The 13,144-nt window shown below is 39.3% G+C and overlaps 1 protein-coding gene and 1 long non-coding RNA gene across 3 annotated transcripts; one reads left to right on the top strand and one right to left on the bottom strand.

The window, feature by feature from the left end:
• Positions 1-138: 138 nt before the first annotated feature.
• On the bottom strand, positions 139-7,651 carry LOC110796262 (uncharacterized). 2 transcript variants are annotated; one of them, XR_008927949.1, is made up of 7 exons: positions 6,543-7,651; positions 5,263-5,470; positions 4,787-4,987; positions 3,163-3,564; positions 2,587-3,018; positions 1,850-2,445; positions 139-628 (listed from the first exon to the last, which is right to left on the bottom strand). It is a non-coding gene; the product is annotated as an uncharacterized lncRNA (long non-coding RNA). The 2 variants fall into 2 exon arrangements; XR_008927948.1 differs by lacking the exon at positions 5,263-5,470.
• LOC110796261 (sugar transport protein 14) lies at positions 221-3,767 on the top strand. The gene is made up of 4 exons (XM_022001307.2): positions 221-362; positions 1,866-2,188; positions 2,415-3,044; positions 3,179-3,767. Exons 1-4 carry the CDS (start codon positions 221-223, stop codon positions 3,626-3,628), a joined length of 1,545 nt encoding a protein of 514 aa, XP_021856999.1. The 3' UTR covers positions 3,629-3,767.
• Positions 7,652-13,144: the final 5,493 nt, after the last annotated feature.

The raw sequence follows: 13,144 nt of genomic DNA, 5'->3' as shown, positions 1-13,144 counted from the left end.
TTCCAACAAACTGGAATGATCCTGGAAAAAGTTTGAAGGAAGTTGTGTTACTTCTTGTTACAGATAAATCCAGTTTAGGCAATAAATCAAACAAATTATTGTTGTGATTTGAAAGGAGAGAAAAGTGTGATACATACATACATACAAACAAATTTATTTATTTAATTTTATTCGAGTGTTTTCGGGTTGATTTTGTGGAAGAAGAAGGTGATCAGAGAAAATGGCAGGGGGTGCATTTGTTAATGGAGCAGCAGCAGGGAGGGCAGCTCAGTATGAGTATAAGATCACACCTTATTTTATTTTCGCTTGCATCGTTGCGGCGAGTGGAGGGGCTCTCTTTGGTTATGATCTTGGTGTTTCTGGTCAGTTTTCTTCTTCTTCTTCTTCTTCTTCTTCTTCTTCTCCGGTTCTGTTCTCCCCATTTCCCCGTTTTTTCTTCCTCTCTTCATTGGTGGTTCATACTTTACAACTTTTTTTGGCTGGTTCCTGAAAAAACAGAGCAAAAAGAGACAAATCTCAGACAAAATGAGGACAAAAATGTCCCTTCTCTTTCAGTGAACTTCCAAACCCCGAGATTGGATCATTAGTCCGATGTCAGAGATAGATTTATCATTGCTCGGCCGGTTATCTGAAAAAAAATTGAAAATAAAAATGGATTCAATATGAGAAGTTTCAGTGTGTTAGAATCACATGAATTCTTCATTCCAGTTGAGGTCAATAAAAGTATGGTCTTTTCACATATGATGAACAGAAATAAAATAAAATAAAAATAGCGGGCGGTGCCAACATTAAGTTCACACTTAGTTCAGGAAACAAACTAGTATTTCGTACTTGGCTCCACTTAGTACTTAAAATAGCAGGCGGTGCCAACATTAGGTCATGGGCTGGTTTAAGGGTGGTTGGGAGGCATTGAATCATCTTGGTCTGGCCTGGTCTATGCTATCTCCTAGAGTCCAAGGGACTGTGCTAGTATGGTTGAACAGGAACAAGAACCAGAGTGGCCGATCGGTTTGACCCGAATCAAGCATGTCCCTTTGACTTTGGTGCTCTTTCCACTTGTAATTTTGGGTAACAACTTACTCTTAAATACTAAAAAGTAAAAAGACTTTACTTTCAATAAGCCCGGTTTCAAGATGATGGTGAAATACTGGTTAGGTTTAAGGTTACACATGTTAACTACTCGATCTGTATGAGCGATTATGAACATTTAGTGAAGCATATTAGTAATACAGACAGAAAATTAGCACATACGTGAATATTCTGAAATTTGATATGTAAAGACCAACATTCAATCATAATGTTGGATTCCAACGTTCAAATTCTACAAACTTGACTTAGTTAAAGCTGGTGCAAGCCGGGAAAAATTATTGGATGGCCCCAAACCACTGCTCTAACTCCTCACCACAATTGGTGTCTACTAGTCTAAACAAACTTTGTGAACAACCTATTATGAGGGAAGAGAGCATTGGTTCTGGACCATGCAATAATTACTGTCGAGCATGACTAGCTTCCAACGAACCATTTCAGGCTGGTTTCTATATGCTGGCTAGTCCAATTTAAGTAATATGCAATTTAAGTAATATGCAAATTTGGTTTAAGCCTTACAATTCCAGTTCTAGTCCATGATTATGCCGGGACATGCCCTACTGGCTGATCCCAGTCAGGTTAAGTCAGAACTAAGCCATTGACCACCTCTCTATTGAAACGTACAGACAACTAACTGACCAGTAAATTTCTCTTAAGAAAATAATTGTTGTCCAATGTTATATTTTCCTTACTTTTCTCCAAAAAGGTTGTGTCCGTCAACAGCAACTACAAATCCAAAATAACTGATTTATTGAAAACTTACCAAAACATTGTTATAGGTGGGGTGACTTCAATGGACGACTTTTTGTTGAAATTCTTCCCAAAGGTTTACAGAAGGAAGCATGCACACTTGCTTGAGACAGATTACTGCAAGTACGATGATCAAATTCTGACTCTCTTCACATCTTCCCTGTACTATGCGGCTCTGGTGTCAACATTTGGGGCTTCAGTTGTGACTCGAAACAAGGGAAGAAGAGCTAGTATTCTAGTAGGAGGTGCCAGTTTCTTTGTTGGAGGAGTCATCAATGCCTTCGCCCAAAATGTTGCCATGCTCATTGTTGGGAGAATCTTTCTTGGTTTCGGCATTGGATTTGGAAACCAAGTAAGTCCCAACTTCCACTATTTTGTTTTCAGTCCTTACTTTCATATAAGAACTATGCAGGCTATTGGGAATCAATACCAGTCTAACACTAATAATTGAACGGCAATGGCAATGGCAAGATCCAAACTGGGTGATACCGTGTTGTGTGCGCACATTCTACTAAATTTGTAGGCTTTTAGTGCTCTCCAATAATCTTCTTTTTGCTGCTTTCTGTTTAATCTTTCAGGCAGTTCCTCTATATCTTTCGGAAATGGCACCTGCAAAGATCCGAGGAGCTGTTAATCAGCTATTTCAACTAACAACATGCTTGGGGATTCTAGTAGCCAACTTCATCAATTACGGGACGGCAAAAATTCATCCTCACGGATGGAGAATTTCTGTGGGTTTGGCCTGCTTACCTGCAACTGTGATGTTTGTTGGGGGGCTCTTCCTTCCAGAAACCCCAAACAGTCTGGTGGAACAAGGGAAGCTAGAAGAAGGAAGGAGAGTGTTGGAAAAGGTCAGAGGTACCACGAATGTTGGTGCAGAGTTTGCTGATCTTGTCGATGCAAGTGAGGCAGCAAGGGCTATCAAGCATCCTTTCCGGAACCTTCTCCAGAGGAAGAACCGTCCACAGCTGATCATAGGAGCTATAGCACTCCCAGCATTCCAACAACTTACTGGCATGAACTCCATTCTCTTTTATGCTCCTGTTTTCTTCCAGAGTTTGGGATTCAACACAAATGCTTCTCTGTATTCATCAACGATTACCAATGGAGCACTTGTGGTTGCCGCATTGATTTCAATGGCTTTGGTAGATAAATTCGGAAGAAGAGCCTTCTACCTTGAAGCTGGTATAGAGATGTTGATTGAAATGGTAAGAACAAAGTACAAACTTTAACAAAAATTAACCAGGAACAACTGTGGTTTTCTGAAAAAAATAAGACAAAATCATCACAATCAACTGCTGTAAAGCAATTGTGCCCTAAACTTACTTTATTTTCATTTCAGGTGACCGTTGGCATCATTCTTGGCCTCTACTTTGGGGATGGGAAGACACTGCCAAATGGAATCGGCTACCTCCTTGTTATCTTGATTTGCTTATTTGTGTTGGCATATGGAAGGTCGTGGGGTCCACTAGGTTGGCTAGTACCTAGCGAGCTCTTCCCGTTGGAAACAAGGTCAGCTGGCCAGAGTATTGTTGTCGGTGTCAACATGATTTTCACTGCCCTGATTGCGCAATGCTTCCTTGTGGCTCTTTGTCACCTCAAGTACGGAATCTTCCTTCTGTTCGCTGGGCTGATCTTGATTATGACAAGCTTTGTGTTCTTCTTCCTCCCCGAGACAAAACAGGTCCCAATAGAGGAAGTCATCTTCCTGTGGAGAAAGCACTGGTTCTGGAAGAACTATGTATCAGAAGAAGAAGTGATGGCTCATACTGGTGGCAAGATACAACCATAAAACCTAGGATTTGACAAACTAGAGAACATACATTTCAAGTTAAATGTTCATAAATTGTGTATTTATACTTCCATATCAGGAATCACAGGAACTATTTGATGTCTATGTCCTATTCAATGAGCAGGCTGGTCACAGATAACAGATAGTGTGTTGTGTGATTCTCAAATTATCCCGACTCTCCTATTATCTAGAATCCGAATAGAATAGCTGAAAACTGCTACTGTAAAAAATAGGTTCAACTTTTTATTCCCCTGCCCTAAAAAAAGAGAAACATATTCATAAAATTATTTTGGTCCCTCCCAAAACAATATTCTGGTTTCCCCACTGTATCGGATGCCTCAAACAGTCAAAACGGATATGAATATTTGAATGTGATACTCCAATCTGATAGAATAACAATAAAAAAACACTTCCAGCAGTCGGATACTTAAGCGAGACTTACACTTCTGTAAATCTGAGTAACAAAGTGTAGCAGGAATTAACAAAAAAATTCTGCTAATTGGGGGTTAAAAAAATAGTTCTCTGATAAATGATAACAGTAGAATAATATAGAATGGGAAAAAACCTTTATCTCAAGTGGGCTTAGGAAGAGAAGTGAGGATTTTCAGCTTAACAGAAGGCATATGTTATCTGCCAAAGTTGCGGACAAATTTTAAATGGCAGATAAAACAGAAAAAATCACACCATCAGTAAAAATGATGATCGCACAACACAAATATCATTTACAGCATCTGAAAGAGAGATGCCCAAATCTTGCTAGAAATTGGATTACTAATCAATGCAGATATGATAAGATAGAAAATCTTTACAAAGCCAATTCTCAAGTACATCAGCAGCATTTTACTTCTCACAACCTGCTAGTAAATGATAACAAGAAGGAAAACTCACAATAGGAATTCCAAAACACAAACACACACACACAAAAGGAACTAATAAAGAAATATGCATGTTGAATTTAATCCCATGCTCAAAACAAATATGTCATACTTCTTTATATTTTTAGAATGACTATATAGGCCTTCCAATTCTTTAGCATCTTGGGGAGCTCACTTTTCAGCAAGATGAGGATTACAAGCTAGTCAATTCAGCATGAAAACCAATCATAAATGTAATTTATATAGCTCTACTGATATTCATCCGTCTAATTAAGGATAATACCTTGTTCATCACTCCTGACATTTGACACCAATGAGCCAAACAGAAGCTGAACATCTTTGCACAGTTTCATTTCTGATCCAGCACAGTGTCACCCTAGTATGTGTTAAAGGTGACATCAGAAGGCCTCCAGAAGTGGCGGAACTTTTTTATCATTCAGCTCAGCACTAAATACGGCCTCAGACAAAAATTGTACTACAGTACCTACAAGCAAAGGAGTATGAAGATGGATAAAGAAAGTGAATTTCTTCCTCAACTTAGCCACTTCGGCTCACTATGACAATATCAAAGCAATATTTGGTTCTAGGGGAGCTTAAACTGCTTTTTTTTTATTATTATTATTATTTTAGGGATACAAAAAAAAAAATTCAACACATATTTCAGCTTGAACCAATACAATAAATATAACTAGTGATTGCTAAAGGAGAAGTGGAAAACAACAGTTCAGAGGGAAAATACATGTACTATATTACACTCACTAGTAAAATAAACTCATGACATGCAGCAATGTATTTTCGTCACCCTTAGGACAGTTCAGAATTTCCAAAGTCCAGAGGGGAGAACTTTTGTCACCCTTAGCAGCTTGCACAATCTTCAGAAGGGTAATACAGTTCAGAACTTTCGTCACCCTTAGCAGTTTGCACCATCTTCAGGTAGTATGACAGATGATTTCCAGAGTTCCACTTTCTTCCGTCCATATAATTATATTTACGTTTTAATATGAGATGAACACACAAGAAGATAAGAAGAAGGGAAGCGATATGTTAAGTTGTTAACACAAAGAAGGAGAGCACATCAGGAATAATACACAGAATGAAGAAAACAAGATATCAGCAAACGTTGAGTTTTAAACCAATTTTGCAATTGTAACTGCGGTTTTTATCCTTGTCAGTTTATTCTGACAAATCAAATACTTTAAATGCCTTCCTGCCACTTTTCTCTAGATTTCCACATGGACCACATACAGGTGTAACAACTTCCCCCAGCATAAGAAGAAAGACAGGTTCAGATTTTAAGTTGCGCTTTTGGTTTACATTGCCTCCTCCTCATCATCTGTAGCATATAATATTGCCTCCAGTCTCTTCTTGCAACATATGGAACTTAATCTGACAAAGTCCATTCACTTTGTTTAAGAACAGTTGATCATCACTGATCAGCATATTAGAGAAAGTCAGAGTGATGGCTACGACTATTATTATACCAGCATCCTTCAGTAAAGCAAATGATTCAATTCAAATCATCTAAAGCTCAAACGAGAAACCATATGCTAAAGGTAAGTAGCATGGTTTGACAAAAATTTAGAACGGGAGAGTAATTCTTTTAAACCTCAATCAAAAAGCCAAACAGGCATTCGATTTCTTTTTGAGGGACAAAACAACAATTTATTTGAGCGCCGGGAAAGTTCATCATCATGTTTTAAAAGTAGTGACTAGATTTCATGACGTAAACTCACATCTGTCTTTTACGCTAATAGGAAGTAGGGAGAGCAGCTATAGCACCTCAAACAAAGCATCAAACAAACTTGCCAACCAAAATATTCAAGTCTTCTTCTAGAAGATTTATAACTTTGAACTGGGAAGTTGCAAACTTACATCTCGTATAAGATTTTTGCTTTTCTTTTGGTATTGAAGAACTACGAACCAGCAATTTTGTAATCTTATACAGGAAGACATAAAGCCAAAACAAGAAGAAAGCGTGCATTTTTCTATAATAGGAACATATTAGATTCTTAAGAGAGCTAAGCATGATATACGCAAACCTCTAATTGTTGGCGCACATTATCCATGGCTACAGCCTACAGTACACCCTCCACAGCTTCCAGCGAGCATGGATGTAATTTATCCAACATGTTATGTGTCAAACTATCTCTACGGACTGCTGGAAGCCTTGCTCTTTGCATTGGGCTTGATGGTGCCATCTGCGATTGCACATTATTTTCCATAAAAACTATTGATAACAGACTGCACCTCATCTACATCGATCATTGTCACCCATACTACTCACACTCCTCTTGCCTAGCCATTCATTTACTGAGATTTGAATATCTACAACTCTTTCATCACCATTGCCTTGGAGAAAGTTTGGAAATATCTTTATCACCTTCCTCCTTGCTGCCGAATCATCAGTCAAAATAGTATTAGAGGATTTTCCTCCATGCAAACCAACCATTGCTGGAAAACCCAAGTATACATCCTGCATCATCATGTGAAACTAAAGCACATCCCAACAAGACTAACTGTCCATGATGGCTAACACCAACAAAATTTGCAAGCGGCAAGTGGGCAACTCATACTCTAAACTAAGTAAGTTGTACCAAAGGAAACAACATCCCAAGCTCTTCATATGCTGCTTTACTCCTCATCAACCCACAAAACATCCTGCAACACTCCAAATTCATTCTATGAGCAAGGAAAAAAGTTTGGTTGTCTCATTGCATTCTTTCAAAAAACAATCCATCATTATCAGCCTTCTCTCATGCTCTACTACATGAGGTAGATTCTTATCCTTCATTGACATATTTACAACACCATCCCTCCTCATTCTCAAACTCCTATAACTTAAACCATTACTCCGTAGATAGCTTCCTTTTCCAAATTTTTGCAAACCCTCCCAACTTATCCTCTTCCACTAGCTTTGACTTCATTAAACTCGTATTCTGATTATGCTCCACCCACCTTCCGCGTTCAAACTAGCATAAAACATCGTAGGACATTCACACTTCTTCAACTTGCATTTACCTCGGCATTCATATTGAGCTTAAGTGTACCCACCAACCTCCACCCCTTTAGCTCTCCTCTTCGCCTCCCTCCTCACCCTCATGTTCGGTACACCGTAACACTCACAACACCAAGTTGCCCTGATGTGGGAGCTTCAAGCTCTCCAATAATGGAAGTCAGAATTCCAGAAAGAGATAAGAAGAAGAAGAAGAATAGAAACTTGAGGGAGAAGTCAGAGGAATTGTAGGAGAGAGAAAGGAATATTTTGTATTCGATTAATTGATGATCAAATACAATGCATTATTTGCTTAATATAGCTGAGTGCCAGCACAACTAATAACTGATTCCACTAACAAACAAAAGTTGTTATAACAACTTTTTTCCCGCCAAAAACAGAAATTACATTTATTGATTAAAATTGCTTAAAATGGAATCCTAGAATAGAATCCCATATCATAACTTCCCCCCAAAAAATAGACTTGTCCTCAAGTCTGTATGACAAAATTTGGAAAACGAGCTTCAAAATCAAGTGCCACTTCCCATGTAGCTTCATGATCCCCAAACCCAACCCAACTGACTAGGTACTGCACTTGAGGGCTATTCTGAAACTTAACTACCCTCTTCTGAAGGATAGCAGCTGGTTGAATTGGATTTTCCTCTGGTGATGACCCTTGAAACCATGGTGGAATGTGAGCAGCAATGGGTAAAGTTCCATGAAAGGGCTTCAACTGAGATACATGAAAAGTGTCATGTATTTTAGCATCACAAGGGAGCTGTAATTTGTAAGCAACTGGACCAATCTTAGCAACAATCTGAAAGGGACCATAAAACTGCAAAGCTAGCTTCTGGTTGGATCTTTTGTGCACAGATTGTTGTCTATAAGCTTGTAGCTTTAACCAGGCCCATTCCCCCACTGCAAATTCTCTCTCAGATCTGTGTTTATCAGCTTGCACTTTCATTCTTTCTTGAGCTTTAGAGAGGTGGAGCTTGAGTGACTGAATCATTGCCTCCCTTCTAAGCAAGCTCCTATCAATCTCTGCATTGTTAGATTCAGTAGGTAGATAAGGCAAATGGAGAGGGGGTGGTTGATTATAGACCACTTCATATGGAGTGAGTTGAGTTGCAGTGTGGAAATGTGTGTTGTACCACCATTCAGCCAATGGTAACCACATGTTCCAATTGCTAGGGTGTTCTCCTGTCATACACCTTAAATATGTTTCCAAACACCTATTAACCACCTCTGTCTGGCCATCTGTTTGAGGATGATAGGCTGAAGAAAGCAAGAACTCAGTACCTTGCAGAGAGAATAAACCTTGCCAAAAATTGCTGAGAAAGATAGAATCTCTATCACTGACAATTGACCTAGGCCAACCATGGTGTTTAAACACATTGTCTAGATAACACTGAGCTACTTGAATTGCTGTGTAAGGATGAGACATGGCCATAAAGTGAGCATACTTACTTAGTCTGTCAACCACTACAAATATGACATCTTTTCCACCAGACTTGGGTAATCCAGAAATGAAATCCATTAAAATATTCACCCATACTTCATCAGGAATAGGGAGGGGTTGTAGCAAGCCAGGATATGCAGAGTTGTCATGTTTAGATGCTTGACAGGTCACACAATTTCTTACAAATTGTCTTACATCATGTGACAATCCCTTCCATATAAATAGAGCTTTAATTCTTCTCAAAGTGAGTTCTCTGCCACTATGACCACCTTCAGGAGAGGAGTGTTGCCAAGTGATGATTTTCTGCCTAAGCTCTTGATCTGGCCCTATCACCATCTTGTTTCTCTTCCTCAAAATACCATGCTGCAACTGATAACCATCTACCAACAATTGTTGCTCCAAAGATTCCACAATAGTTTTCAGTTTATCATCTAACTGGTAGCTGGCTGTAATCAGTGTGGCTAAATTAGAATCAAGTACAGATATAGCCATGCATAGAACTTCTGATCCTTGTACCCTAGAGAGTGCATCAGCTGCCAAATTTTCCTTCCCACTTTTATACTGAATTTCATAATCAAAGCCCATCAGCTTTGATAACCAGAACTGTTGAAATGGTGTAGATATTTTCTGTTGTAACAGCCACTTTAAGCTTTTCTGATCAGTTTTAATAAGGAAATGATTTCCCATTAGGTATTGTTCCCATTTCTGCACAGCAAATACAATGGCCAATAGTTCCTTCTCATACACTGAGAGTTTTTGCCACTTGGGTCCCAAAGCCCTGCTGATAAATGCCAATGGATGCCCTTCCTGCATCAATACAGCACCAATACCAGTTCTGGAAGCATCTGTTTCCACAATAAACTGCTTGTCAAAGTTAGGAACAGCTAAGACAGGAGCTGTGATCAAAGCTGTTTTGAGTGCCTCAAAAGCACTTTGAGCTTGTTCATTCCACAAGAAGTTGTTCTTCTTAAGCTGCTCAGTTAGAGGTTTACTGATGACAGCATAGCCTTTGACAAACTTTCTGTAGTACCTAGTTAAGCCTAGAAATCCTCTAAGTTCTTTCACTGTAGATGGTACTGGCCAACTACTAACTGCAGAAATCTTCTGGGGATCTGTCTCCACTCCATTCTCAGATATGAAATGCCCCAAATACTCTACTTTCCTGGTAGCAAAAATACACTTACTTGCCTTGGCATACATCTGGTTAGCCTTCATCAGATCAAATACCATGGTCAGATGCACCCAATGGTCTTCTAATGTTCTACTGTATACCAAGATGTCATCAAAGAACACCAAAACACATTTCCTGAGAAGGGGTTTAAAAACTTGATTCATCCAATTTTGAAATGAAGCAGGTGCATTGGTCAAGCCAAAAGGCATGACTAGAAATTCATAGTGTCCTGTGTGTGTTTTAAAAGCTGTTTTATACACATCATCATCCTTGACTCTCATCTGATGATAACCAGCTCTAAGATCAAGCTTACTGAACACCACTGCCCCTGATAATTCATCTATCAACTCATCTATTATTGGAATTGGAAACTTGTTTTTGATTGTTTTACTATTCAGTTCTCTGTAATCCACACAAAGTCTCCATGTGCCATCCTTCTTTCCCACTAACACCACTGGTGATGCAAAAGGACTAGCACTTGGTTGAATGATCCCTCTATCCAGCATTTCCTGTACTAGTTGCTCAATAACATCCCTTTGTTTAAGGGGATACCTATAAGTCCTGATGTTCACAGGGGTTGCTCCAGGGTCAAGTGGAATAGAGTGGTCAAACACCCCTCTGATAGGTGGCAACACAGTTGGTTCCTCAAAGACCATACTGTAAGTCACCTTGAGTTCCCTTAATTCCTCACACTCTTGTTCTACCTGATGCACTTCTGTGGTTAGACAAGTTTGGTCTACCACCTGCATCAAACACAGTAGTGCAGCTGTACTGAAAAGTTTAGCTGATGGCTCTCCTTCCACTACCTTCAGTTTTCTAGTTGGCACCCCCTTCAGCATAATCTGTGTTCCATCTAAGCAAAACTCCATTCTTAACTTATTAAAATCCCAACTAATAGGACCAAGTAAGCTAAGCCATTGTATTCCCAGCACCATGTCACAACTCCCTAAGGGAATCAGTAGCACATCTGTCACAAAACTGACCCCCTGCATTTCCCAAGTAAACCCTTGGCAACTATGTTGGCAAGCAAGGTGGTTTCCATCAGCCACAGTAATGGCTTGAGCTGGTATTTTATCTAGTTTGCAACCCAATTTTCTAGCAAAATCCAGATCCACAAAGTTGTGGGTGCTACCTGAGTCTATCAGTATCTGAAGTGGTTTTCCTTTCACTAGTCCCCTAACTCTCATGGTGCTGAACCCTTGGCTTCCTGCTAATGCACTCACTGATATTTGGGGCTCACTTATTTCTTTTTCAGTCACTTCTTGTTCATCAGAATCACTGAGTTCCTCAATCTGATCACCTGGAATCTCTACAGTGAACAATTGTGGTTCCCTAAATTGACATTTGTGGTTTCTGTCATAAGGGGAATCACAGTAGTAACACAGACCCTTAGCAATTTTTTCTTTCCTTACATCAGCTGGAATGTATTTGAAATTTCTGGTTCTTTGTTGTGGATATTTTGTGAGGGCTAGGCTTGTGTTTGGCTTATTTGTGGGTGTGGGTAACAATGGTGGTTTAGGGTTTGGTAAAAGAGGAACAGATTGCAAGGGTTTAGGATTGTACATTGGTGTTTTGTAAGGTTTGTGAGACACAGCTTCTAGATTTTCTTCCTGAAGTCTAGCCAAGTCAATGGCTTCAGCAATGGTAGCTGGTTTGAAGGCCTTTACAAATGGCTTAACAGCAGGTTTTAAACCCCCAATGAAGCTTTCCAACATGTATGCATCAGGAAGGACATGGTTATTCATCAACATAATAGATCTTAGGTTTTCAAATTCATCTATGTATTCCTCCAGAGTACTAACTTGATGCAGTTTATTGAAAGTTTCAACTACATTTAAGGCTGAATTATCCCTAAATCTAGCATAGAGATCAGCTACAAAATCATTCCATTCTACCATCATATGCTTCCTAACAGACAAGCCCAACCTTCAGTTTTTTCAATCATGTTCAATGAAGCTAAATCTACGCTCTGATCCTCACCAATTTTACACAGATCAAAGTATTTACAGCATTTTTTGACCAAATTCTAGGATTGCTTCCATCAAATTTAGGAAATGACAGCTTAGGATTCATACCTAGAGTTCTGTGGTTTGCATTTCTTTCAATGTGACTGCCAGATGAGTGTGATTCATTTGCATCCTTGAATGATTGCATTACCTTCAAAAGTTCTTCAAACTTTTGATCCATCCTCTTGTTTTGATCCTCTAGTTTTTCATTTTGCTCCTCGATTTTTTTCTCCAAATTCCTGAGCTGATCCTCCATAGCTTTTCTTCTGGTTGCAGCAGGAGCCAGAATGGATGCTGAAGAAGATGAAGCTACTGCAGAATGTCAGAGAGCAGCAGTTGGCTCTGATACCAATGATGTGGGAGCTTCAAGCTCTCCAATAATGGAAGTCAGAATTCCAGAAAGAGATAAGAAGAAGAAGAAGAATAAAAACTTGAGGGAGAAGTCAGAGGAATTGTAGGAGAGAGAAAGGAATATTTTGTATTCGATTAATTGATGATCAAATACAATGCATTAGTTGCTTAATATAGCTGAGTGCCAGCACAACTAATAACTGATTCCACTAACAAACAAAAGTTGTTATAACAACTTTTTCCCGCCAAAAACAGAAATTACATTTATTGATTAAAATTGCTTAAAATGGAATCCTAGAATAGAATCCCATATCATGCCCCCCCCCCCTAACCTTCCCACCACTCGCATTCCCCGTTCTATATGAAACTGAAACCCTACTAATTCCAAACCCTTGCTCGTTCCCAAATTTATTAATATACCCTTCCACCACCTCCCAACTCTCAAACGCCATTCCTACCCTACTGGCGGCTCTACCGATTCCCTGGCAGCCTCATTTACTCCTCCACTTCTCGACAGAGTTGACTCAGACACTAAATTCGACTCTGGCACCTCCAATTCGTTTGTTGAGGACACTCCTACCCAATTCCTATTCATCAACAACCACACTAACTCCAACTCCAGCATCATCTTCTATAGCTTCTAAAGACAATTCCACATCAAC

The sequence above is a fragment of the Spinacia oleracea genome, chromosome 2 (genome assembly GCF_020520425.1).
Source record: "Spinacia oleracea cultivar Varoflay chromosome 2, BTI_SOV_V1, whole genome shotgun sequence".
Lineage (NCBI taxonomy): Eukaryota > Viridiplantae > Streptophyta > Magnoliopsida > Caryophyllales > Amaranthaceae > Spinacia > Spinacia oleracea.
Note: the sequence above shows the minus strand (reverse complement) of the source record. Positions and strands in the feature narration are given on the sequence as shown.

Excerpts from the sequence above, each read along its gene's own strand:
- LOC110796261 (XM_022001307.2), top strand. The coding sequence starts at position 221 with ATGGCAGGGGGTGCATTTGTTAATGGAGCAGCAGCAGGGAGGGCAGCT. Across the intron at positions 363-1,865 it reads TTATGATCTTGGTGTTTCTG|GTGGGGTGACTTCAATGGAC; the intron begins GTCAGTTTTCTT and ends ACATTGTTATAG. Across the intron at positions 2,189-2,414 it reads GCATTGGATTTGGAAACCAA|GCAGTTCCTCTATATCTTTC; the intron begins GTAAGTCCCAAC and ends TTAATCTTTCAG.